Source organism: Malania oleifera, chromosome 1 (genome assembly GCF_029873635.1).
Source record: "Malania oleifera isolate guangnan ecotype guangnan chromosome 1, ASM2987363v1, whole genome shotgun sequence".
Lineage (NCBI taxonomy): Eukaryota > Viridiplantae > Streptophyta > Magnoliopsida > Santalales > Ximeniaceae > Malania > Malania oleifera.
The window spans coordinates 85,695,446-85,721,954 of NC_080417.1; the positions used below are offsets into that span (position 1 = coordinate 85,695,446).

At 36.2% G+C, this 26,509-nt stretch overlaps 1 protein-coding gene across 1 annotated transcript; it reads right to left on the bottom strand.

Annotated features, from left to right (window-relative positions):
• Positions 1-1,987: 1,987 nt before the first annotated feature.
• LOC131160174 (uncharacterized) lies at positions 1,988-22,870 on the bottom strand. Its single transcript, XM_058115562.1, has 7 exons — positions 22,378-22,870; positions 21,957-22,076; positions 21,192-21,275; positions 20,947-21,096; positions 19,878-19,975; positions 19,289-19,496; positions 1,988-2,344 (listed from the first exon to the last, which is right to left on the bottom strand). The coding sequence occupies exons 1-7, from the start codon at positions 22,457-22,459 to the stop codon at positions 2,259-2,261; spliced, it is 828 nt and encodes a 275-aa protein (XP_057971545.1). The 5' UTR covers positions 22,460-22,870; the 3' UTR covers positions 1,988-2,258.
• Positions 22,871-26,509: the final 3,639 nt, after the last annotated feature.

The window sequence follows — 26,509 nt, forward strand, 5'->3', positions numbered from 1 at the left end:
ATAATAATATAATCTTGAAGTTAAGCTAGGCAAGTTGTCTTAGGAGCTTAGGAAGCCTAAGAAGGAAATTGGAGGAAATGCAAATGGTGTGGATGATGTGAAAAAGGTTCTCCAAGTTTAAGGAGCTCAATTTTGCCAAAAAGACCTTCAAGCTCCTCTATGAGAGCTCCCAAGTGTTAATAAAGGTTTTAACTAGACTAATAAGAAGGGAGGTCTCCTCAAAAAGGGAAGAGTCCTTTGAAACTCTTTGGGCAAGTCTTTAATGTCGAAAGAAATCCACCCTTCAGGAGAGATAGAAAATGAAAAGGAATTTGATGAGAAGGGATGACAACATTTTTTTTGCTTTTCTACACCCTTGATTTAGCCATGAAAAGAGAGTTGAAATATGAAATAAGACAAATATGAAGTGGGCAAAACTCAAAGAAAAGCCGTGGAAAGCAGAACCAAAATACATAACTAGGAAGACAAGGAGGTGAAAGGAGCCTAGGACCTCAAAGTACCTTTTTACCCCCTGGGTTTTAGCCATGGAAGTAGAGTTTTGCACTTTTGAAATATGAAATATGACAAATATGAAGTGGGCAAAGCTCAAAGAAAGGTAGGGAAAAGAAGAAATAGTATATATTTGGGAACGTGAAGAGATGAAAGGAGCCTAGGACGTCAAAGAGGATATTAGTGTTAAGAGACAAACTCAAGTGAGGAAGTATTGTGGTGTGAAACATAGAGAAGAGAACATAAGAAAAAAAAAATTGAGAAGGAAAATAGCAAATTAGGGAATTTGGGGTTTTATACCCAAGAAACAAGAGATGCAAGCATAATATGACCACGCCAAAGAGAACACATGGAGGACTTAACAAGTATGTGGCAATTCCGAACAATGACGTGCATTACATGCACAAGCACATGTGCCTCAAGATCCAAAATGTCAGCAACAAAAGTCACCCATACCTCCCAAAAATCACTGTTTGGATGACACCACAAGCCATTCACTTGATGAGGATGGTGAGATGAAAAGAGTCCACTACCACAGAGCCACACCCCATAGAATTCCAAAATTAGGAAAGCACCAAGCAATACCAGAGAAGCCTATCACAATTAGCTTAGAATAGATGATGACGTGAAGGGCATACAAATTTCTTATCTCCATTGGCCCAAAGTGATTTAAAAGGGCATGGAGTCCAAACCTTCGTATTCAGATACCATAACCTAAATTAGTCAAGCCCAAATTGTTCACGAGGTTGCGGGCTAAGAGCAACTGGCAATGAATAATTTCCAAGGTACACATGCATCCTCAAAGGCATTAGGAGATTCGCTAAGATAATCCCAAATGAACTTCCCCACTATGAGATGAGATGTCCCTCAAAGTGCCGAGGAATGAGTGTAGAAGCCCTATGTAACCCACATAAAAAGTCTAGAAGGGATTATAAGAAGGTAAGGGGATAGAGAGAACAGGCAAGTACACTCGATCAAAACTCCATACACTTATCCTTGCAACTCTAACATCGTAACTTCATCCTTGAGATGGGCTCAAAATCACCCCTGCTTTCTTTTGAATTTTGCAACACAATAACTTCAACATTGGAAGTTCAACCTGAAGATAGGCTCAGATTACCCCAGCTTTATTTTGAAGGGAAGCTGTGCAAGGAAGTTTGTATCCTAATTATACTCAACCAGGAACTCTTCTTTTTGTATAAAAAATAAAAATAAATAAATAAATAAAAGAAGAAGAAGAACCATAAAAATGAAAATCAGAGCCTAAATTCAATTTCATTTCCATTTTAACCTTGATTCAATGAGTTAAATCACAAAGCAAAAAAAACAATAGATCCATGTTCATAATATGGTCTACCATACTTGCGCGAGTGTTCACTTAACAAACAAAACACATGTTGCATCAATGTTGATCTTTTTTTAATCAAAACAAAACATCATAGAAGTAACACTAGAAATCAACAGGCGCCCTTCTCTCTCTCTCTCTCTCTCTCTCTTATTAATTTCAATCCATTTTTTACTGAGCTGATAGGATATTACACCTCAGTGCTGGCATACAAATCAAGGATATATTCTAAACAGCCAAAAAAATTGCTTCATAATCACTTGAAAATGTACATCTTCAGCTTTAAATAAAGATTTTTTTTCAAACGAAAAATCTTTCAAAACATCTTTTTTCCTATAAAAACTATGGATTGCAACTGTCATGCTACAACCGCTTGTCTTAGCACTTCTGAGATGACAAATTTGGTACTTCCTGGTTTGTAGTTTCAGTAAGGCCGAAACTTTCTAGCAGCCCTCAGTTGCTGTATCCGCTTTTTATCCTGTTCAAACTTGCTTTGCAACATCATAACCTCTGCAAGAAATCAAAACATTCACAGTTAGCTTTAGTTTCCATTTCACTCAAGAATCAGTCAGTGAAAAAATTAATCCATCACCACTCATGCAGATACCAGAGTACTCAAAAAAGAAATTCAAAGAAAACAGTGACATCTAGCAGCTGATATCCCCATCATTACCTAAATATCGCCAAATGAATGCATATATAGGCAAGAACATGTACCTTGTCACCCAGTCATGTAAAATATTCTTTTTTTTTAATTCAATCTAAGAAAAGTGTATAATATTGATGCAGCCAACAATAAATTATTGTTGATCTTCTCTTTTGGTGCTAAATGCAAGTAATTTAGTCACATAATTAGGTATATAATCCCACTTGATTCTTTTGGATTTACTCTAGTCATACATATATACACATATAGTACCACTGCACATCTAAGCGCAGGTGAGCAGCATGGAAAATAATCTCCCTACTGAGCCATCTCTCTGTTGAACTTCAGTTCTATCATTAACCCCAGTTCTCATAATGCAAAAACAAGTTTCATTCTCAGCTGTGCAAATTCAGATCAGAAGCTTGCCACGTCCAATGGGATTAACTCAAAATTCGAGTGAAATAGGATGGTCGTACAGCAGTGAGTATGAATTAGATGGTGACTCATCTGAAGAAAGTGATCATGTTGATTCCAACATTAGAGATGCTAATCATCCTTATCCAGCAACTAGAAGACAGTTTTCTTACCACCAGACGAACTCAATGACAGCGGGTGTTTTGGAGTCCATCCATGATAGGGAATTTTTTGGATTTTAGAAGACCTTCAGTTCATTTTGTCCAACAGGCCATTAATGCACAATGGAGACAGCAAGAGAGGGTAATGGTTTTGGACAGACAAGAAAATTTCTTTATCATTTTAAGGCTTCATTAAATTTACGGAATAGCTATTCGAAGAAATAAGAAAGAATATAGTTTTAAAAATGGGATGAAGGTATAGCTATTCATCTTATATTTGTTTATTATTTCATCCAATATATAATAAAAAATGAATAAACATTCCTATGGTGAGCTTTGGCAGTAGTTATTCCTTGTTAAAGACCAATAAAAAGTCATTCATTGTTATTTGCTTTATGGTAACAACATTTTTTTTTTTTTACCTAACTGGCTACAACTAACAATAACTAAAATATTATAAATAAATTATTCCTGGAAATAGGCATTTTGTGAACCAAATGCAATCTTAGTTCTTTCATAGGCCATCCACGGTGGTTACATGGAGATAGAGAAGTGGAGGCAAAATTTAGTTCTTAAGGAACTGAATTAACCTCAGTTTGTCTCTGGGTGCAGTTGCATGCTACAGGGAGAGGTTTGGTATCTTCATGAGATAGACTCTTGCCTTGAAAATATTTGTTTTATGAGAGCAGGGGTTAGAATCAAGCCTCAGCAACCTGTAGTGGCTGGGTTTTAGTTTACAGATGGTGGAGGTTACCATTGGATACAGCGCCAGTAGCAGAAAGTCTTCAAATTATGAAGAATGTACAACCAGATCGGTCACATTCCTTTCACCATTGCCCCTGAGAGGTTGAGATATTAATAGAGCAAATGGCTGATATGGAGACCAGAGAAATTAAAATTTATTTTGAAATAGAATTAAATTTTGTTCAGTGCTCTTACATGAGCTTTTTTTTTACATGGTATAATTGTCTCCAACACACATCAATTCCTGCAGGAGAGACTTCAGATGCGGAGTCAATGCCATCACATTCCAGATGTTGCTTATACCTCAGGCCTTGGACAATCCCATATCAATGAGACGACCATTCCTACAATTAAATTCATCCCACGGCAAAATTGGTAGTTACTGCCAGAAAGAATGATTTGTTCAGAAAAACAGCCTATGTCATTCCAATGACGTGGCTTTATCTAAATGCTTGCTACATCTCTGCATAATGTGGGATTACAATGGCATGGGTCACATGAAATTTGTGTGGAGATGTCAGCCTTCTTTCCAATTGTAAATGGTAAGCTTGTAGATAAAGCCAAAGAGACTTCTCATCAGGCTACAGGCTTGACACATGGAATCAATGATTTTAACCTTGCTGTCTCAATGACAAAATTCAAGAGGTTGGGTCTCTTGAGGTTATAAGTAGTGCAACTCTGCAACTCAAATGGAAGGTTCTATGCATACTGCGGGGAAAAAAAGTTAAGCATCCACAAGAATAAATCTAAATTGTGGGCTTGAATTCTGATAATGGTTATTTTGGTCATTTAGCATTATTAGTATGTGCTAGGGTTATGTTAGCAAGTGTAAGTTATCAAGGGTATTATGGTCATTGGCGGACCTACCATTGAGGCAAGGTCTTCTATTTTACCCAATTATTGAATATGGTATCAGAACAAGATCTGACCTAAACCCTAAGTGCATACCAAAACCAAACCCTAAACCTCAACCCTGCTGCTGTAGATGGATTATTTGCACCACCAAAGACCAGAACCAAATATCCAGGAGCTGCCAGCAAACACTGTAATTGCTGGGAAACCCTGGATGCTGCTGCCCTCTCAGAAACTCAAATAAATCCTTCATATTATGCAAAAATAACCACATAGACACACAGAACCTGCTGATCTATTGACCTATGAAATTTCACAGCCTGAGTGCCTATGTGCCGCCACATGCCAGCAGCTCCGACTCCACATGCCCGCACGTGAGAGGTTTTTGTGCAAGTTTTCTTCTCCAATTCTTTCTACAATGCTTTGATTTCTTCCATAGATGATAAAATCAAGTTGTTGGTCATATGTTTTGTTCAAAGATTCAACCTTTTCCAACAATGCACTCGTGGAAACTCGTAAGTTGTTAGTATTATTAAGATGATCAGTTGGTGTTTTGTGGCAGTGGTAAAGGGTAGGCTAATTTTTGGGGGCTCTGGCAGTGCTATGTCTGGTTGTTGGTGACTTGTTTGTGGTTGATAAGAGTGGTTAACCTTATTTGTGGTTGTTATAGTTGGTCAAAAAGTTCACCTTATTTGTTGTTGGCTTCCATGAATCCCAAGAGCATTTTGTTTGTTGCGTATTTCTGATTTGATGCTGTATGGAGGTTGTATGTGATAGAATGGCTACTCCAAATCCCAAAGTGTGTTTCCCTCATCAGGCACTTGTTCAAACGAACAACATATTATAACTGTCTCAAAGAAAGAGTATTCAAGGTTCTTAAATTATCAGGAATCCCAACAAGCATCTCATCACGTTGCATTTTTCCCTCAAAAGGGTAATCCTACAGCTTGGGTCATCTGGTATCTCTTCCTCTATTTATGATATATGTCAAGTACATACCAATGACCATAATAGCCTTACTAACACAACTTTAGCACATACTAATAATCTAAATGACAAATGACCATTAATACTCCCCTCGAGCTGGAGCATACATATCATATGCTCCTAGCTTGTTACAAAGAATTCAACATGAGCATCTCCCAAGGCCTTGGTGAACAAATCAGCAAGTTGCAAATAAGACTTCACAAGAGTTGTAATCAGCTTTTGCACAAGTTTCTCCCGAACAAAGTGGCGCAATCGATTCAATGTGCTTTGTCCATTCATGGAAGACTAGGTTGGAGGCAATATGGATAGTAGTTCAATTATCACACATCAACTGCATAGGCTGAGAATGTGAAAAACCCAGTTCTTACAAGATCTGAAATCAAGCTGCTATTCACATTGCCTCCAACCCAATATTTCCATGAGCGGAAAAAGCACAATAAAGTTGATTGCCACATTGTATGGGAAAAACTTGTGCAAAAGCAACAACTCATGTGAAGTCTGATTTGCAACTTGCTGATTTATTCATTGAATCCCTGGGAGGTGCTCTTGCTAAATTCATTTGTAACAAGTTAGGAGCATATGATTTGTTCCAGCTTCAGGGCAGAGTGTAATGGTTACTTTGGTCATTTAGCATTATTAGTATGTGCTTGAATTACGCTGGAAATAGAGGGAGAGACTTATCATTGAGGTTAGGACTTCCAATTTTTTACCCAATTATTCAACAAATTCAGGAGGAAAGGGAAGTCGGGGGTTTGTCATATTGTAAGTATGAATAGAAGAAGGTTGAATTTCTGGATAACGAGAACAGGCAGAAAAGAGGAAAGCATAATTATAAAGGATTCGAACAGCTCTGGTGCTATTTTGGGATCAGGTCAAACTGTCTCAAAGCAGCTGCCTTGTGAGCCAGGTTTCTGCGCTGGAACCACAGAAATTTAGGCCACCTCTGACAGTAACATATCAGCAGGTTAATGATGCAAACATTACTCTTTTTTGTTTTTTTCATTTTTCATGTTGTCTATGGAAAAGAAATTATTGAGAGAAGAATGAAAAAAGGAGGATGACAAATTCTCGGAAAAATAAAGGGAAAAAATTTAAAACCAAAAAGAGAACACATACAATAGAAAAACAAAATCAAGCTAATAAAGCCAATTAATCATCTCAGATATCCAAAAAAGCCATGCTGCCAAAAAAAAAAAGTAGAGAAATCATGTGGAAAGCCAAAACAAATTATTCTCTCATATCATGTCAAGTGTACAAGCAGGATCCCCAAAGATTCCAGAATCTCTCCACCGACAACACTCATATAACATAAAAAATTGCACTCTGCCACAAAACTTTTTCATTCTTTTGCATGTTCCCACCCAAATCCTCTAAAATTAACTAAGAAGAAAGCCCCTAAAGAATAAGGACAAATCCAATACTCCTGCAGCAAACTGAAAAGCTTGTTCCATAAGTACCACGGCACCAAGCAGTGAAAAAATAAATGAGCATGATCTTTTCTACTAGTGTAACACATGACACTGAAATCAGGTGAGAAAGCCATATATGGTGTTCTAATCAGCAGACTGTTGGAGCTTTTACTCTATTAAGAATGGCCATCCACAAAACCACCCTTACCTTTGATTCTTTGATTTGCAAGGGGGAAAAAATGAGAAAAGGAACAAGAGAAAAGCTTGGAAGTACTCAAACACTGAATCCTAACATTCCCACCATGAAATATCTGTAGGAATGCAACAAATTCAGGAGTGAGGACAGCCCCCCAGACTCCCTATCATTCAGATTCCTATGAAATTGGACATCCCAAGAAACCAAATTAGCAGAAAAGTAATGAGAAAAGAAGAAACATGAGCCAAAAACACACGAAGTAAGATGAAAAATAGAAGGGTAGGTGACCAGACTTCCAAAAGCCAAAGATCCTTCCAAAAGTGAACCTACAGCCTACAGCCATTTCACAATTTAGGAAAGAAGAAATGATTTACCTGCAAAATGAACTTCCATAGGCTTTCATGAGAAACATTAGATGCAATAATTGCCATTCTTGCAAACGAAATTTATTTTAACCAGAGAATCAGTTGCCAAAGAAAATCATAGTAACCGCAAACCTGCCAAAGTCAAAAATTATAAAGACCCAAGCCCCCTCTTCCTTAGACCTAGAAACAACCTCCCAATTCACAAGATGATCTGTCCTCTCACCCGCTAAAGAAAGCCTCTCATGACACTCTCACGTCTACTTACAACCCTCACTGGGATCTTCTGCTGTCTGATGGAAAGCAAACAGAAGGTTAAAAATATATATTTTGGGAAAAGTGGGGTTTTGTCATTTTGTGGTGCTCAATGGTGAAGGGAAGAGTGGCGGTTTACTTCTTGCATGGGATAATGAGTTTGATATAGAGGTGTTAGAAGTTCAAAAAATTTGGTGCTTGATCAAAATCAGTAATGGCTTTCTTCAACCTGTTCTACGTCCTTGGCGTATGGTTTGCTTCAACTAAGACACATACAAACTATGATAGAAATTCAAGAAAATGGACACTCTAAACCACCTAGCAGTACATGGGAGATTTCAACCAGTTGCTTGTGTTACTGATAAGCGGTCTTCTTAAAAATATAAATAAATAAATAAATAAAAAGGGGAAAAATACACTTAACACACCCTAAAATATGCTATTCATTCCAAATGCCACCCTATACTTTTAAAAGCAACATTTGCACCCCCTAAACCAGCAAAAGGGTAACAGGGTTAACATTTGTTAACTAAAATAATTAAATGCTTTTATACCCTTTTATTTTAATTTCACTCCATCTAACTCAGTAGCAACTTCTCGACGACAAGAATCAAACAACCGCAGGACTGTCAGAATGATTATATAGTTTCAAATATCATTTATATTCAATATGTATAAAATCCATTAAATTTTATGAATACATTAAAAATTCATTTATCATGTTAAATTATTATTTTTTAATTAAGTTTTTTTAAACAGTAAAATGTAATTCTTAAAAAATATGTTATGTGAATAATATGTTATTTTATTAATGTATACTATATTAACTATGTAATGCAGGCATAGTGTATTTTTTTTTTTTTTTTTTTTTTTTAAAATCTTGATGACCTAGAACTCCAACTTGAACAAGCCCTTTGGACCCACCCAGGCGGCACCAAACCAAGAAGTTAATTATCAAAAGTTAATTATTTCATAGAATTAATCATTTAATTCCTCAAAATTTTATCTTTTTTAATCCTTATAATTCAATTAATTTTTCTATGTTATTAATATGTTATTTCTCTTGTTTTTTGTCATCCATGCTCCAAACTAATTTCTTGTTTATTTTTTTCTCTTATGGGCATTTTTTTGCTACGCTCATTGCATAAAATTTATTAATAATAATATTTCTTAGGCTTATAAGGATAATTTTATCTAAAAATATTATTAACCATTCATGTACCATATGCATTACAATATCCGTTAGATTTAATTATTTTTTTGTTAACAGAAAAAGTTTTTTACAACCATGAATATTGTTTAAGGAGTGTAAGTGTCACTTTTATAAGTTCAAGGGGGGATTTCTAGTAGATGGAATACTTTCGGGGATTAAAGTGTATTTTCCCCCAAAAAAAAAAGAAAAAAAAAAAACAATGATGCATAGAAGCGATGATTGTCAGCTTTATTTGTTTGGCACTGGTCTCATTGAAGATTGATTGCTATGGACCATCCTATACTTGGAGTAGCAACAGTTGGACTGAGGATTGTGTGAGAGAGAAGTGATGGAGTTACAAAGTCTTAGGATGGAATGTTTCCTGATAATCATTGCATAAATATAGGGGTTAATAAAGTCATGCCCCTACACTGCTAGACAGACTGTAAGTTGACTTGCAATCCAAGAGGTCTGAGGCTATGTGGTTGGAGTTGCTAGACCATGGTGATTGTAAATCAGTTATTAGTCAAGCTTGGCATTAGAAACTGGATAACCCAAAAAATTGAACCTAAAAGGTTCTTTTGAGCAGCTAGGCAGGTTCAAGTTCCAAGAAGTCAGAAACTGCACATCTCGGTTCGGTCCTGTATCTCTGACTTTGAATAACTTCTATGGACCTCATTGACAGATCAAATGCAAGCACACCTCAACTTACCAATTACAGACATGAAGATAGAAATTGTAGTCTTTCAATTGAGACAGCTTAAAGCAGCAGGACCAGACGGAATGCCTGCAATTTTTAACTCACGAGATCCATCACTCAAGCTGATATTGCCATTTTCAGGTCTGGCTTTCTTGTCAAATAAATCAATTGTATGATCCAAATTCCTAGAAAAGATAATCCTGAATGTGTTCCTGAATTTAGACCTACAAATCTGTGTAATCTCTCGAACAAAATAATCTCCAAGATCATTGCCAACCACCTTAAACCTTTCACACCAAATCTTATCTCTCCCAACCTGAATACCTTTGTCGAAGGAAGATTAATATCAGACAACATTCTTTTAGCCCATGAGCTCTTTGAAACCATTCATCATAAAATTATTTTTTTTAAGTAAGTCTCAAGGTTTATATGAACAAAGCCTATGACAGGTTCAGTAGTATTTTCTTGAATGGCCTAAATAAGGTTTCAGCTCTCTTTGGATTCAGCCTATAATATATGTGCCAATTATGTCTTTAAAATTTTTTATGAGGCATTCCTTCAAAACCATTCTATCTTGCATCTAATAGCTTTCACAGTTCTTGTGCACCAGGCCAATGCTACATTAATACATCAAGGTATCAAAATATCCAGGAATATAACATTCCATGCCAGTCAATCACCTAATATACACTGATGATATCTCTCTTTCATTAAAATCAATTTTGATAGTTGTTCAAAAGTTGAAAATACATACAAGCTATGAATTGGCAGCTCATCAATCCCCACAAGTTTGAGATGTTCAGCCTGGATACTCTTTCCTACTCAGAAATTAGAGATCAAATGGATGGAGAGACCAGGGAGCTACCATCGTGCTACAGTGGTTTGGAATTCTAACAAATCAATCATTCTCCAATTACTAATGGAAAGATTTCTTACCAGGCACCAATGCAGGACTTATGGCCTGTTCAGTTCTGGAAAATAGTTTTATTTTCTAGTTCCAGTTTTCTAAAGAAGTACAAAAATGTCACCCTGTTTTCCAGCTTTTTAAAATTTTAAATAAAGTTGGAAAAAAAATTTTATTGTTTTCTAGCTTTCCCATGCAAAAGTTGAAAAACTAGAAAGCAAGGTAGCTTTTTTGTAATTCTTTTCTAGGAAATTGAGGAACCTGAACTTCAAATTCTGCAGATTTCGGCCACTCTTTCCCTTGACTGATCTTTGGCCATGACAGAAGTTGTAAATGAAGGATGATCAAAACAAGGGATCAAGGCTTCAAAAAGAGGCTTAGAGGCCCAGCCTCTGGATGTGCCAGTAGGAGGGGAATCAGACCTCCAAGGAGATCCTCTCTCCCCCCACCCCCAATTTGTCTTGATTATGGAGGTTCTGAGTCATGATATTCAAAGCAAATGAAGGCGGCCTGCTTAAGGGGCTTAACAACGGAAGGCGCAGCAATATCTTCTGCAAGAACAATCCTGAGTAAATCCTTAACCTCAGATACCTTCTTCTTGGGTTTGAAGCAGTCATGGGTCAGAAGGTGAACTTGGGGAATAGTGTTGTCATCCCTATGGGGCCTTGTGAATTGTGAATGTGGCCCCCACCTCACAAGCATCCCAGTCTGCAACCTCGAAAGCTTTCCTATTCCTTACGTTGGCCAACCTCTAGAGCCAATTTCAATGACAAGGGTGTTTGGGATCCCATAGTTGGCAGATTTGAAAAGGAAATGGCTGAATGGGAAAGGAATTATCTGTTCCGAATGTGGTGACTCATTCTTATCAAAAGCACCTTAGCCAATCTCCCAGTTTATTTTGTCTCTGTTTCTCATCCCTACTGCAGTGGCCATTCAATTGGAGAGCATCCAACGAAAATTCCTTTGGGGGAACACAGGAGAGGAATTCAAAAATCATCATGTGAGGTGGGAGTTGTTAAACAACCCATGCATAAGGGAGGGCTTGGCCTTAGAACCCTTCTTACTTTTAACAAGGCACTCTTGGGGAAGTGGCTTTGGAGGTTCATGTCTGAGAAAATTGTTCTGGCAGGAAGTTATTGCCACTAAATATGGCCTTCACCACAATGATTGGGGCTCCAGGGGGGCGACAAATGGATATGGTACAAGTGTCTAGAAATTCCTCAGAAGAGGGTGGGAGAACTCTTGTCATTCATTTCAGCACTGGAAATGGGGCGGACGTGTTTTTTTGGCATGACAACTGGTACAGTGTCCCCCAGCTTAGTGCCTCATTCCCATCTATTTACAGCCTGCGATAAAAATGCCTTCATTTGCCATCACCAGGTATGCTCAATCCATAGAACCATTAAAAATGTTCTCCTGATTAGAAATCTTTTTTCATTGGGAGATTGATACTCTAATTAAGTTTTACAACAGCCTTTAAAATGTTCAGACTCAGGAATCCTCCAATAAATCCATTGTCCCTGAAAAAGGAAGGAAACTTCAGTCATTTTTTTTCCCCACTACACCAGTCAAATCTTTTTATAACCACCTTAGCTGCCCAATGGAGTGCATCAGTTATTTTCCCTGCAAACCCATTTGGAAAGCAGTAGCCCCTTCAAAAGTTGCTTTTTCCATTTGGGAGGCAGCTCTGAGGAAGGTCCTCACTCTTGGCAACCTCCAAAGAAAGGGATTCTCTACGGTGAAAAGGTGTTTCCTGTGCCTTAAGGAAGTGGAAAGAAAAAAAAAGCAACAGAAGGGCTTTCTATGGGATGGTCTGTTCTCTGCAGGCCGTCAAGGATAACTGGATTTCTATGATCTCTAGTTGGCATTGTGGGATATTTGAGAGGGATTTCTCTGTAATTATGAATTTTTTTCAGTGATTGGTGCTTCTTCGTACTTGATTGGCATCTTCTTGATCCTCGGAATTCTTCTAATAAATTGTCTTGCTGATCAAAAAACAAAATTGCAATTCTTTAATCTTTAAAAACAGGAAATGGAAAAGAAAACTGTTTTCCACAACTGAACAGGCTCTAAATGTCTCTTTAACATGAAGAACAGTTCTAGTCCATACTTCAAGCTCTTTCTGCTCATCACATGTCCAGCTTCAAATCACCTGATTCTATTTGCAAAGATTTGACCTAATTATGACAGGTTCTGGTGGAGGAGCACAGAACAAGGACACATGTTGCATTTTGTCAGTTAACTTTGTAGCTGTTGCTGGTATGCCGGATCTAAGATTCTCCTTTTGAATAACAATCTTAAAAGTCCTTGTTACATCTAGAGAAGGAGAGTAGAAATGATACCTCATGAAGCAGACTGATTTTCCCACCTCCATATGGATTATTCAGGATAAGTTGCTTTGCCTAGATGTGGATCTATTGGAGCAGTACATATGTCTTTCCTTACCAGCAGCAAGGTTTTCTCACCATGTATAGAGTCACAATCAACAAGATCTTTGTGGTGTAGACATAATATAGGTTCCCGATGATTGTCTAGGGTCTTTATGATTATCTAGAGGTTTTATAATTTAAATATTTTAAAATTGTGCTGGTTTAATTTTAAGTCTATAATTAGGATTTTATATAAATATCTAGAGATCATTTACTTATTTAGTATAAGGAGAATATATGAAGGCCTGATGTGTACCCATGAAGGCCAGATTGAAATATTTAGTGTTCAGCCCTAATTGAGTTTTGACTTCATTTTTATTCTCTCTTTTAATTTCTGTTTAGTTTCGTATTTTTTTCTCATATTTTCTTGCATCCTTCTCCTTAATTTATTTAATAGTAAAAAAATATTTAATAAATATAAATGTAAATATATAAATACATATTTGAATCATTATGAATAGATTGTAATATTGAACGTTTGTCCCTAATTAAGTTACAACTTCATTTTTATTTTCCTCTTTTAATTTTTGTTTGAAAAAGGATGCAGGAAAATAAGAGAGGCAGGAAGCAATAGGAAAATTAAACATAAGTTAAAAGAGAAAGAACAAAAATGAAAACAAAACTCAATTAGGGCTCAATCCTCAATGTCTCAATCTGTCCTTTATGGTTAAGCATCAGGGCTTTATATCGGCTTCTCCTAATCCTAATTAAGTAAACAATCTCTAGGAATTAATATCAAATCCCAAAATATTAGACCGATACACAATTGAAAAATGTATGAATAATGAAACCATAGATAATCATAAAGACCCTATATTATGTCTATGCCTACGATAGACATGGTCTTAAATTTCCACGAAATTGTAGATATTTCCAATTTTCATCACCCTCAAAATCGAAATGATAGTCATTTATATCTTACATAATTTTTGTAGAAATTTCAACAAATCATCCAAATTATCAAAATCTCAAAATTTTAGCGAAGCTTATCAAAATTTTAACTATAGAATGAAATTTCCTCGGAATTCAAAGGAGCGAAATGAAATTTCTTTCTTAAGTAATTTTATTTTTTTTATTCAAAACCAAAAGATCATTACTAGGGCTTTTGAAATTATATGGAAAAAAAATAAAATAAACTTGCAACAACATTTTATCTAACCATTCATGCATAAATTATCATTATTTGTATAATAAATAGTATTTAAATGACTTATGAAATTCATCTGTATTAACGGAATATGTTTAATGCACATTATCTTACAAACATGTTTGATACACACATTATATTACAACTTCCACCTCATACCCAACATAGATGTATTTAACTTGTAATATATTAGTACTAAGACTCATATGTTACGTGTATTAACCATTTCTAAAGTTCCATAAAAGAATTTCATGCTTTGCTACCGATTTCCAATTTTTTTTTTTTTCTCAAATGAAATCAAATTTGACATAGAAATCGAAATTTCTGTTGAAATTTCCATACTTTTAGAGCTTCGAAATTTGAGTTGAAATTGAAATTGAACTCCTTGGTAGGAGCAAAGTTCTTGCTATGTGCCATACCCATCAATTCCCACGTGGTGAGAAAAACTTGCCACTAGCAAGGAAAGATGAATGTGTTGCTCCAATAGATACAGATCTAGGTGACACAACTTATCCTTCGTAGCATATGGATTCAAAAGTAGGGTAATTGTCCACTTCACAGGGTATCGTCTATACCCTCCTTGTGTAGATGCAACATGCTAGATTTCTAGAATGCTCTAAAAGGTGATAGAAGCACTAAAACTGAAACCCATAGAGAAACCACTCCAAAAGGTGAAATATCTGGCAAGACACTAAAAGGTGCCTCAATAGGGGGTTTAAGTCCTCAGCAGTGAAAATATGACTAATGCTTATTGAATAGTAGTTCAAGTACAAAAGCATTTGGGCCCAAATGGCGAAGAATGCAAAAAAAGGAATAGAAGCACATGCTTATAACTTCTAAAAAAAATGCTTGGGATAATATTCAAGGGGGTTACAAACCATCACTTAGTCATCTTCATTTAATATGACATGCCTAGCGAGCATTAGCAGCTAGCTTATATTGTGCAAATTTCACAGCAATCTTTTGTCCAATCAGCATGAAGGTTATAGATATGTTGCGCAAGACCCGACTGACATTGAGTAGATTGGGGATAAGGTCAACACTGTGGCACAAGGAATAACCAGAGACAAAATTTCGAAAGACACTTTCAAGTATACTAATTCGCAATTATTGTATGCAAATTTTGCAGTAGGTAACAATAAAGACAAGGTACCAGGCTTATCCCCTACTATGCACCTAATTAAGTTGCTTAAACTACGATTATCTACAACAGGAAGAGTAGTCTTATCCCTATTCATGACTGAATAAAGTCCGAACTCGATTGGAAAGATAGGCATAAGACAAGCATCCAATCCAATGGAGAAGATTAATTTTCATAATCTCATACGAACGGCACAAAAATAAGGAATCACCATAGTCCAAACTTGGTGACACCTAAGTGTTAGTGGACGGATCAAGCATTTGACTCTATACTCACAAATGTGTAGGTTTCAAGGAAAATAATGAGTTGCAAACATATAACCAATAAATAGTGTCCACTATATGTGTCCATAACTCATCCTTTGATATCCCTTGTGACCATAGTTTTCAAATTGAGATTTGGAATCGTGAATCGAAATTTTAATTTTGAATATCAAGAATCGAATTGAATCATAAGATTTCGTACAAATTTTGAAAACCAATTATAAATGATACGCATGTCGGTAAACAAACAAGAAGCAAATGGTAAAATACATTTAATTTTGACAACTAAGAAATTATAGTTCATGTTTATGCTTTCCCTAAACAAATGAACAGTAAGGGGAATTGGGTCAAATGCTGTTTAAGGGAAGAAATCAAAGGAAAAAATAATAAAAACTGAACTTTTATCAGAAATTAAAAAAATAAAATAATACATATTCTTTTTCAAATTAAAAATAAAAAATAAAAATCAACTTTTGAATCCTAACAACACAACAAAACATTACATTGTTGATGTATTGGGGGCTTGCTGTCCTTTGGAGGGGTTAGAGTTAAGGGTCTTTACAATGGTTTTAAATCGCGGTTGTGGCCTTGTGGGTAGCGTAACGTAACGGTAACGGGTGTAACGGGAAGTGGGAGTAGCGGATGTTACATAATGGGAAGCAGGTGTAACGGCCGTGAATTTTTTTGAAGCACTCACAACCTTGTGCATATTAGCGTACTTGCATGTTTTAAGCTTTTAGCCCTTCTTAGAAAGAGTTTTAGTGTATTTTGGATCCTTTAGTTTGAGTAACTAAGTTATTTGGTAAGGGCAACAAGTTTACATTTGTTTTAAACCACCATTGATAGAAAAATTACGTGCGTGTGTATTTATACTTCTCATTGTTCTTATCTGTGATAAATTCTTATGTGCGCTAAATTAATTAATAGAACAAAATACATTATACACTTTATTAATCTATTAGACACATAAGACATACAAATAATACAAATATAAAATAGCCAGAAAAGAAAGATGGTTGAAGTTGAAAAATATAGAACATAAATATCACATTACAATATCAAAATAAAATATTTTCCTAACTAGCATTTTCAAATTGTTAATTAATGCATCTATTGTGATTTTTTAAAGAAATAGTAAATTTTGTATCATTGTCATCCTCATTATAATCTTTCCCCCCTCTCGCCACATGGTATATTGAGAATGATTTATGAAAGAGAGGGAAAAAGTGAGAAGAAAAAGTAAAAAATAAAGTATAATTTTTGGTGTAACAGTCTTATAGCGGTTACGTAACAGCCATAGTGGCCTTTACGTAACGGTCGCGGTCCGTAACGGCTGCTACGGCCGTGATTTTTCTTCTCACCGATTTCGCGGTGTGTAACGGTATCGGTAACCCAAAAAACCATTACGTAACGGCGTTACGTAACAGTCGCGGTCTTTATTTAAAACCATGGTCTTTACACTCTTCGGGGGCTTATTCTTGCAAATCTTTTTGTGCCTAGTTGGTTAGTGCTAATATTTCCTTTCCACTCCATAGAATTATTTGGAAGTCCAACATTCCCTCAAAGATCAAGTCTTTTATTTGGTTGGTTGTTCTCAATAAAGTTAACACCAACAATCTATTGCAAAGTAGGAGGCCTTCAAAGGCACTTTCTTTTGATATATGCTTTCTTTACCTTGAAAGTTCAGAAACAGCGTCCCATTTTTTTTTGCACTCTCATAAAAAATTGGGTTTGTCCAAAGTTGATGGAGGATTTGTTGGCCACTTCTTTTGCTGGTTTTGGTAAAAGGAAGGATGCTCATGCTCTGTGGATGCGTGTGGTTTTCAAAGTTCTGTGGGGTTTACAGATTGAACGAAATGCTCATAAATTTATGGAAAATAGGCTGAATGTATCTTTGTTATGGGAGAAGATTCATTATTTGGCCTCACTTTAGTGTGCTTCTACTGCTTGTTTTAAAGGAGTAAGATTTTCTGTTCAACAGGATTGATTCCCATTGCTAGTCTGATTGTTTGAGTTTTGTTTTATTTTTTATTTTCTCTAATCCTTTCTTCTGTTGCGGAGAATTTCTTGTTCCCCTTGTTCTTAATTCTTCTTTTTCTAATAAATTCATCTTCTTTTGCTATCAAAAAAATAATAATAAATAAAAAAAAAAACAACAGAACTAAACATGAGTAGCACCGTTCTGTCCTACTTCTCAAGGGCAGAACACTATACTCCTCAAAGAGTCAGGAAGGGTTTTGTAATGGCAACATAAGACATAAAGTTCTATTTTGTCCTCTTATTTAGCACAAAACTGATGTAGACAAGGAATGGGAATCATGTAAAAATAAAAGTGAGGAAAAAAAAGAAGGAAATGATGTTTTTGGGGCTTTAAACTAGTTGGATCTGTCAAGATATGAAAGGCCCAGATTCATCATACCAATTCATCAAATTCATGTGGTGAATCAATAGATTCAGAAACGATTCAGTTGTATCTAGATTCACTGATAAGATTCAAATTGATACGAATCTTACGAATCGAATCAAGAATAAAAAGACCTTAACAACTATGCTTGTGGCCTTATCATATTTTATCACTCAATTGTTAGTTGTTTATTTAAAAGTTAATATCACTATAGATGTTTATCAAATAATTTCAACTAAAATTATCTGCAAATATTTTTAAATTATTGCTAATACTTTGTGCATGATAGGTTGATGTAATAAGTTAAGGAATGACAGTTATGCTGATAATTAAAAACCATCTTTTTTTTGGGGCGGGGGAATAATTAGCTTCTCTTATCTTAATGTAATTATATGACAAACATAATAAAAGAAATAAGATGATATTTTTAAAAAATTAAATCAAGAAATTCATGTGTTACTTGCATGGGTAAAAAACTAGTTTCACTAGCAGAGAGAGAGAGAGAGAGAGAGAGAGAGAGAGCTTGGAAGGGATGACAGTGGGTGAGAGAGGAGAAGAAAAAGAGTACGAAAAAAAGTAGAGGGATTACAATAGCTCTGATCATTAGCAGCAGAACAGAAGAAGATGGAGAAGAAAAGGAAGAGAGGTTACAGAAGCTCTGATTGTGAGCAGCAGCAGTGGCAGAAGAAGAAGAAGAAAGAGGAGAGAAAACTGATAAAGTTGTTGGAAGAAGATTAAAGGAGAAGAAGATGAGGATAAGATTCTGGCTGCTACTGCCTGCAATTACAAAAGAGATAGGAGCCTGAGAGACATTAAATTGGCACAGAAACAAATAATAACTGCTCTGATCCAGAGTTGCACACTTTTTTAATCTCACATTAAAAGAAAAATACATCTATTAAGAATAAATTATCCAATGTTGGTCACATTCTTTTGTAATCATGCACCCGTGTGCACACGTATCAGAAGGCTCCAATTAAAGAGAAAAAGAAAAGGTACAGATAAATCACAAATAGATGAGGAGTGTCCCTTGTGCCCAGTGTCACGGCAAGCACCTCAGCAAGGTTGCCTCAACTCAACCTGGATGAGGTGAAGTGGCCATTGCCTTGGTGCACCTCTCCCCTAGGCATGCCTTTGACAACCATTGCAGACAAAAAATATATATATACTGGGTCCAAGCACCAACACACACACACACACACACACACACAAACAAAAACTGGGAATAGCTTATTGAATGCACCATACCATTCCTCTGGGCTTCCCTCTTTTGAAACCGATAGAAATTCTGAAGTTCTTTACTTCTCTTTTTAGCCAGTTTATCTGTCGCAACAATCGGTGCAACTGAGCCCACAGTAATTCCACTTTCCGAATCTGTTGTCTTTTTCCTTCCTTTATGATGTGTGACAACAGTCCATCCCCCTTCTGCAACACGGGCTTCTCTTTCCTTTTTTGCCTGCGTGTACCAAGAAAAGATGAATGAGATGTCTACTACAAAGGAAACGAACCATTGAAGTTCTAAATGCATTTACAAACATATGGAAGGATAAGAATCAAATAAGAATAAACAAAATCACGTTAGTCCATATGAGGTTATAATCTATTAGGTACAAACTGTGCACATATCCTATAGAATTGTCATAAAATTCTGAGCCATCAAGTTGCAACTTATGGCTGATCCATGCATTCTTTAACTCTATCAACCAAAATGTTAGCGCGTGTGGTTTACTGCATGTTTGTAATTACTTGTGTACTTGTGTGGTTGGATACCCACATGAAATTCAGTAAAGCATTTAATAAAGTCACGGACAGACAGGTACAGGAGGGGAAATTTGACCTGTTCCTCTTGTGCCTCATGTGCAGTTATAAAATCATCAATTCTTTGCTGCAATATCTTCAATCCTGGTCTACTCTGATGGTACTCCATAATCCATTCTGCAAATTAAAAGTGTCAATATGCTAGCAAAGCAATAAAGCATTCTCATTTAATTAATGAAAAAGTGAAATATAAAAGCACCCACATTATCATGAATCATCATGATGACAACATAAGACAAGAAAAAAGAATGCAAGCAACATAAAAAATTATGGGTAAGAAAAATGAAATAAAATCTGCAAGAAATATATTTATGATTAATAATTTCAATACATTGGATATATTATACAAGCGGAAGGAGAAATTGAAGAAGATGTAATAAATAGTGTTAAAGCAGGTTGGGTTAAATGGAGAAGTGCTTCAAGCGTGCTTTGTAATTGTAAAATACCCTTAAAATTAAAAGGAAAGTTTTATAGGACAATTATAAGACCAGCAATACTATATGGATCAAAATGTTGGGCGACTAAAAAAAATAACATATCCAAAAGGTAAAAGTTGTTGAGATACAAATGCAAAGATGGATGAGTGGTATAACGTTAGAAGATAAATTTAAAAAATGAACATATTCGTGATAAGTTAAGCATAACTTTTGTAGGAGATAAATAAGAGAGGAATGACTCAAATGATTTAGGCACTTGCAACGTAGGCAACATAGGGCGCCAATGAGAAAGAGTAAATTATTTACTGCGAGGGACAATAGAAGGGGTAGGGGTAAACCTAAAATAACTTAGAATGAGATGGTGAGTACAGATTTATTAGCCCTAAATTTGTCAAAAGAATTTGCCCATGATCACATGAATCGGTGGAAAAGGATTCATGTAAACAACCCCACCTAATAAGACTTAAGGATTGGTCTATTGTTGTTGTTTTGTTGTTGGGAGATCTACCAGTAAATAAGCAAAAAAAAAAAATCCACTAATCTCTATGATCCCCAAAAAATCATTTAGTCCTCTAAGTAAGCATCCTAAAGAAAAAAGCATTGAAAACAACACATAAATCCAACATATTCTCAAATTTCAATACTTATTACTTTTCATTCCTCTAGTGCAATCTTCATCCCCTGAAGGGATATGATAGACCTCATCAACCGCAGCCTCTATGCTCTTTTCCAAAATGTCCTTCTCTTTGTTTGGTAAAAGGTGATCCTTCTTTTTCTTTTTCGCAGCTTTTTTGGACTTACCTGCAAGAAAGGATAAAACCTAATGACACATATTTTTATTTTTAAAGTTTCATGCAAATGATGAAATTTTACACGGACTGTATCAAAATCATCACCATTTTTGCTCTTTTTTTCAGTATCAACATCCTCTGAAACTTTTCCTTCAGATCCTGATTGTCTTGTTACTGGTGCTCCACCATCTGAAGAAAAATATAATTAGTTTGACTAAAGCAGAAAGGGAACAGTACAATTGTCACTTCGATAGCATTTTTGCATTCTCTTGTACAAATTGAGCAAAAAAAAAGGAGTTATGATCTAAAATCAGACTGGATAGGAACAATGGCATTGACTCTTCAAAAATATCTTTAAGCCACTGAAGCACCACATATGCATGCAAAATGGACCAAGGTTTTCAGGATGCTATTACAGAAATCAACTCAGACATTCAACACATTCTTAATCAATAAGAGAAATAACTGGGCTCACATCGCAGGAATAATTCGTGACAATGCAACAGAATAGACAATCTATTGAGCTATAACAAAGCATTTACAAGACATGAAGAATGCCACAACCCTTTACAATACACCATTTCAGCATCAAAACCACATTGTGCTTTAGTGTTGACCAAATCAATTTTTCCAATCATAGTTTCATCTTCTATTCTTCTCTTTTTTTCGTCAGCGATGTGTCCTTTTTCTTTTTCTTCCCCCCTACCCCCTGAGGCTTCAATTACCTTCTCTATTGAAAACAACAAAAACTAGTCCAATAATTGAGAGAGGATAAATTAACTCATAAATCAGCTTTACAACATTTACATTTTTTTAATATAAGTACACCCTAAAACCATTAACATTAAGCATGTAAAAAACCACTTCCACCTTCTACACTGCTCTGAACAGCTTCGCTAGAAGAGAATCCTTTTCTTCTCTCTCTTTTTCTCTTCTTATCCAAAGATTTGTTTGTTTCACTTTCTTTTTCCACTTCATTCAAATTTTTCCCTGAAAATAACAAATGAATTATGTATTAATACACTTACAAATAAAATCCCGCGAATATTTATAAAATCCAGTGAACATTTGACCATACGCAGTAGCAGTACTACAAATCTTATGATTTTACTTCAAAAGGAGAGAATCAATGCCCAAATCAAGGAGATTTATGATAGCAGCACATATGATATTGGACCAGAGACCACTCCTGCAAAAGTAATTTTCTGGAAAATAAAAAAAAATGGATTTGACAAGGGCTGATAATAAGTACTGAAGAAGATAATAAGTAGTACTGATAATAACTACTCACTTGGTAGGGTCTTCTCAAGCTCTCGCGATGGAGGGCTCAAGCTCTCGCGATGGTCTTCTTTCTCGCGCTTTCGGCCTTTCATCTCTCTTCTCTCTCTCTCTCGCGTCTGTTTCTCGTTATCAGTTAGGTGTGATGGTGGGAATTCTCTCTATCCAAATCGAAGGGAAATTCCTCGATTCTTCGATTTGGGGCTAAATAAGGTAGGGAAGATTGGAGCTCTGTTTGTTCTTGAGAAGAACAGAAAATCAACGACGGCGTTGGGTGGTCGGCTGAGCAGTTGAAAACGGAGGCAGCTAGGGTTTCTCGTGTGGACGACGGGAAGACAAAGAGGGAGGCCGCTGGGGTTCCCACCGTGGAAGACGGGTTGACGATGATGGAGTGGGCTGGGCTGGGCTTGTTATCAAAAAACATTGATTTGGGCCAGCTGTGAAAATAATAAGAGCCTGTTGAACTCTCTATCGAGGCAATGGTTGGCACGCTTTTTTATGTTTTTGTCAGTTGTATTGACCAAAATGGATATATATAGCATAATACCGGGCGAAGGGAACCAACCCCCCCATCCAACATACATAACGAGTAATAAATTACATCAAAGGCCCTGATCAAGGTTAAGTCAAAAAGCTAAATAAATTAAATAAACAGGACATTTGAAAGTAGATCATTTCCCTCAAACATCAATCAATAGCATGAAATTCATACCGGTCAAAAATGATTATGTAAGTGTGCCTTTGGATCACCTAGATCAAATTATCAGCAGAAATAGGTTTGCCTTCGAACCTCCTCTTATTCCTGAAGTGTCATATGAAGTAAACTGTAGTAGCCAAACATATCCTCTTCCCTACAGAATGAATCTCATTGCCTTTAGCCTCTTTGTGTAGCCATTTTAGGGCTACTTTCAATGTGGACATATCTTTTCTTAATCCCATCCACCTTCTTAGACTATTCCATACATATGAGGAGAAGTCACATTTAAAAAATAGATGATCTATAGTCTCAGATTCCATCCCACAAAGAACACAGGTTCGGTTTACATCATCCCCATACACTTTGTCACTAGTGTGTGACTTACCTTTAATGACCAGCCACAAGGTGAATGCTTATTTGGTTGTACATCCACACTTCCACACCTATTTAAACCATGGAACTTTAGCTTCACGATTTCTCTAGAAATCATAGCTCAATTTAGGATTCTACCCCTATGAATTTAGCAATCTATCCGCTTCCTGCTCATTCCTACATATCTATTGTATCTGATTTTTCATTTCAATCAACTTCTTGAATAAAGGAGAGTCCTCATGTTTTACAAAAGCTCCCCACAGTGAATACCCCTTTAAATAAAAGTGATGCACCCATTTGGTCCACAACGAATACTTTTTACCATGTATGTTCCAAAAGGCCCGAGACAGGAGACCTTTGTTCCACGCTTTAATATCAAATACCCCCCCCCCAGCCCTCCTTCAGTTTTGGGTAGACATACCTCCTTCCAAGATACACGTGGCTTCTTCCTCTCACCCCAAAGAAAAGTCCTGCAAAGTTTCACAACATGATCAAGTACATTATTTGGAATGGGAAAGATGGCAAGCCAAAAGCACTCCACCCCTTGAATAACTGAATTGATTAGCTCCAATTTTCCAGCATAGGATAGTGTATGACTAGGCCACTCAGCAAACAAATTTGCAATTCTGTCAACTAGAGGGGAATAGTGCATAGCATTCAGCCATGATGCCGCCAGAGGAATTCCAAGATACCGAAATAGGAACTCTCTAACATTAAACCCAATAAAATGCTTTATACCATCCAAGTCATAATCATTTACACCAGCATGAAACAGGTTAGATTTTGAGCAATTGGCTACCAAGCCTGAGGAATCAATGAATTTCCTAAGGCACTCCATAATCATTTTTACTAAGCAATAGTCACCTCTTGAAAACAAAATCAAATCATCTACAAATGCGAGATGAGTAATCTTCATCTGCTCACATTTTTTGTGAAATTTAAACTCAGACCGTCCCTCCAAGGATTTTAAGAGTCTCGATAAATATTCAAGGCAAATTATAAATAAAAGAGGGGATAGAGGGTCCCCTTGTCTGAGACCTTTCCTACCCTTGAAAAATCCATGAAACCCTCCGTTCAATGAAATAGAGTATGTTGGAGTCGAGACACATTGCATTATTCAGTTAATCATAGTCAGTGGGAAGTTGAGTAGTGTCAACATCTCTTCCAAGAACTTCCATGAGATTGAATCATAAGCCTTCCTTAGGTCAATTTTCAACATGCATCTAGGAGACACCCTTTTCCTTGCATATTTTCTAACCAATTCCTGGACCAAGTAAATGTTTTCAATCATACTCATTTCCTTTACAAAAGCTGATTGAGCCGGATTGATTAAGGATTCCAGACCAGGCTTGATTCTCCCAACTATTACCTTAGCAATTACCTTGTACATAACATTATAGCACGCAATCTGTCTAAAGTCCCCCACCAATAAGGCAAGGCTAGATTTTGGGATCAAAGCAATCACCGTGTGGTTCAGTTGTTTAAGCATTCCTCCCAATTCAAAGAATTCCAATACAGCTCTTGTAAAATCCTTACCCACATGATTCCAAGCCTTTTTAAAGAAACATGTAGAAAATCCATTCGGCCCAGGGGATTTCTCATCTCCAATACTAAACATAGTATTTTTAATTTCCACTTCTGTTATTAGGGCCATCATTTATTCATATTGAGTCTCATTCAAAATTGGGCCATTATCCATTATCCGCCTATCCACCATATCAACTGAGCACTCAACACCCAACAACTGATTATAGAATCTCAAAAATTCTTCAACTACTTATGAGATCGATTGAGTTTGGTTACCATTTCCCATGATAACTGAGAAAATGTGATTTTTATTAATCCTAGTTCTTATCACATTCCTTGAGGAATTTACATTTGGAAATCTGTGCCACAAATATTCTATTAGATTCTGCCAGTCTGTTTGCTTCTACTCCCTTATCAAACAACTTCATTTGTAATTCATTATCGGAGGGGGAGTCATGCAACAGCTGCTGCAAGTCCATCAATTCAAAGTTAGCCTTTTCAACTCTTGCAAAGATGTGAGAGAAGTGTACATCATTCAACACCCTCAGAGGTCTTTTAAGAGCCTGAAGTCTTTTCACAAAATAGTACTGCTCAGTTCCTTGAATATTAATATCCCAGCACTCCTTAACTAACGTCAGAAAATTCTGGTGAGATGCCCACATCTTGAAGAATTTAAATGGCTTCCTCCCTAATATATTTTCTTGAAAAACTGACACACTGCACATTGAGTGATCTGAAAGCAGTCCAGGAAATTGAAACATTGCATGTGCATTATACCCATCTTGATGCCAACAGTGATTCACCACTACTCTGTCAAGTTTGCACCAGACCTTCCTATTTTTCCACATTAAAAAACATCCAGATGACCTCAGATTTGATAGCCCCAGTTCATGAAAGCAGTCTCTAATATCCTTTACTTCATATTCAATAACTAGTATCCCATTTTCCTTTTCCTCAGCATTCAAGACATTATGAAAGTCTCTCAGGATCATCCAAGGAGCTAATGTTGAAATGCCCACCTGACTTAACTCATTCCATAAAGATCTTCGAGCCACTATAGTGTTAAATCCATACACAAAACTAATATAGAACCAATTTAATGTAATTAAGCATTTAACAGAACAATGAATTATCTGTTCCTTCTTCTTGATAACCTAAACGTGTACTTTCTATGGATTCCAAAGCACTATAATCCTTCCAATTCTGTGACAAACAAAGTTATTGTATTGCTTCCAAGCTCTGAACTTTTTTTCCATGAGTTTTTCTAAGCTGTTGATTGTGAATTTTGTTTCCAAGAACTCCCATGATATCTATGTTATTTTTCCTCATGAGGTCAAGGACCCCATTTTGTTTCAGGGGCTTATTAAATCCCCTAATGTTCCATGAATAGATCTTCATGGGTTTGGACGAAGGGCTACCCTTCCCTTCCTCATTAGTATAGTTGGACCTTTGTTCATCCTTGCTTTACTCTTACTTTTAACTAGAGTGAAGCCATCATCTACAATATTTTCATTCATTGTCTGCCCCTTATTCCCTTTGCATATTGCTT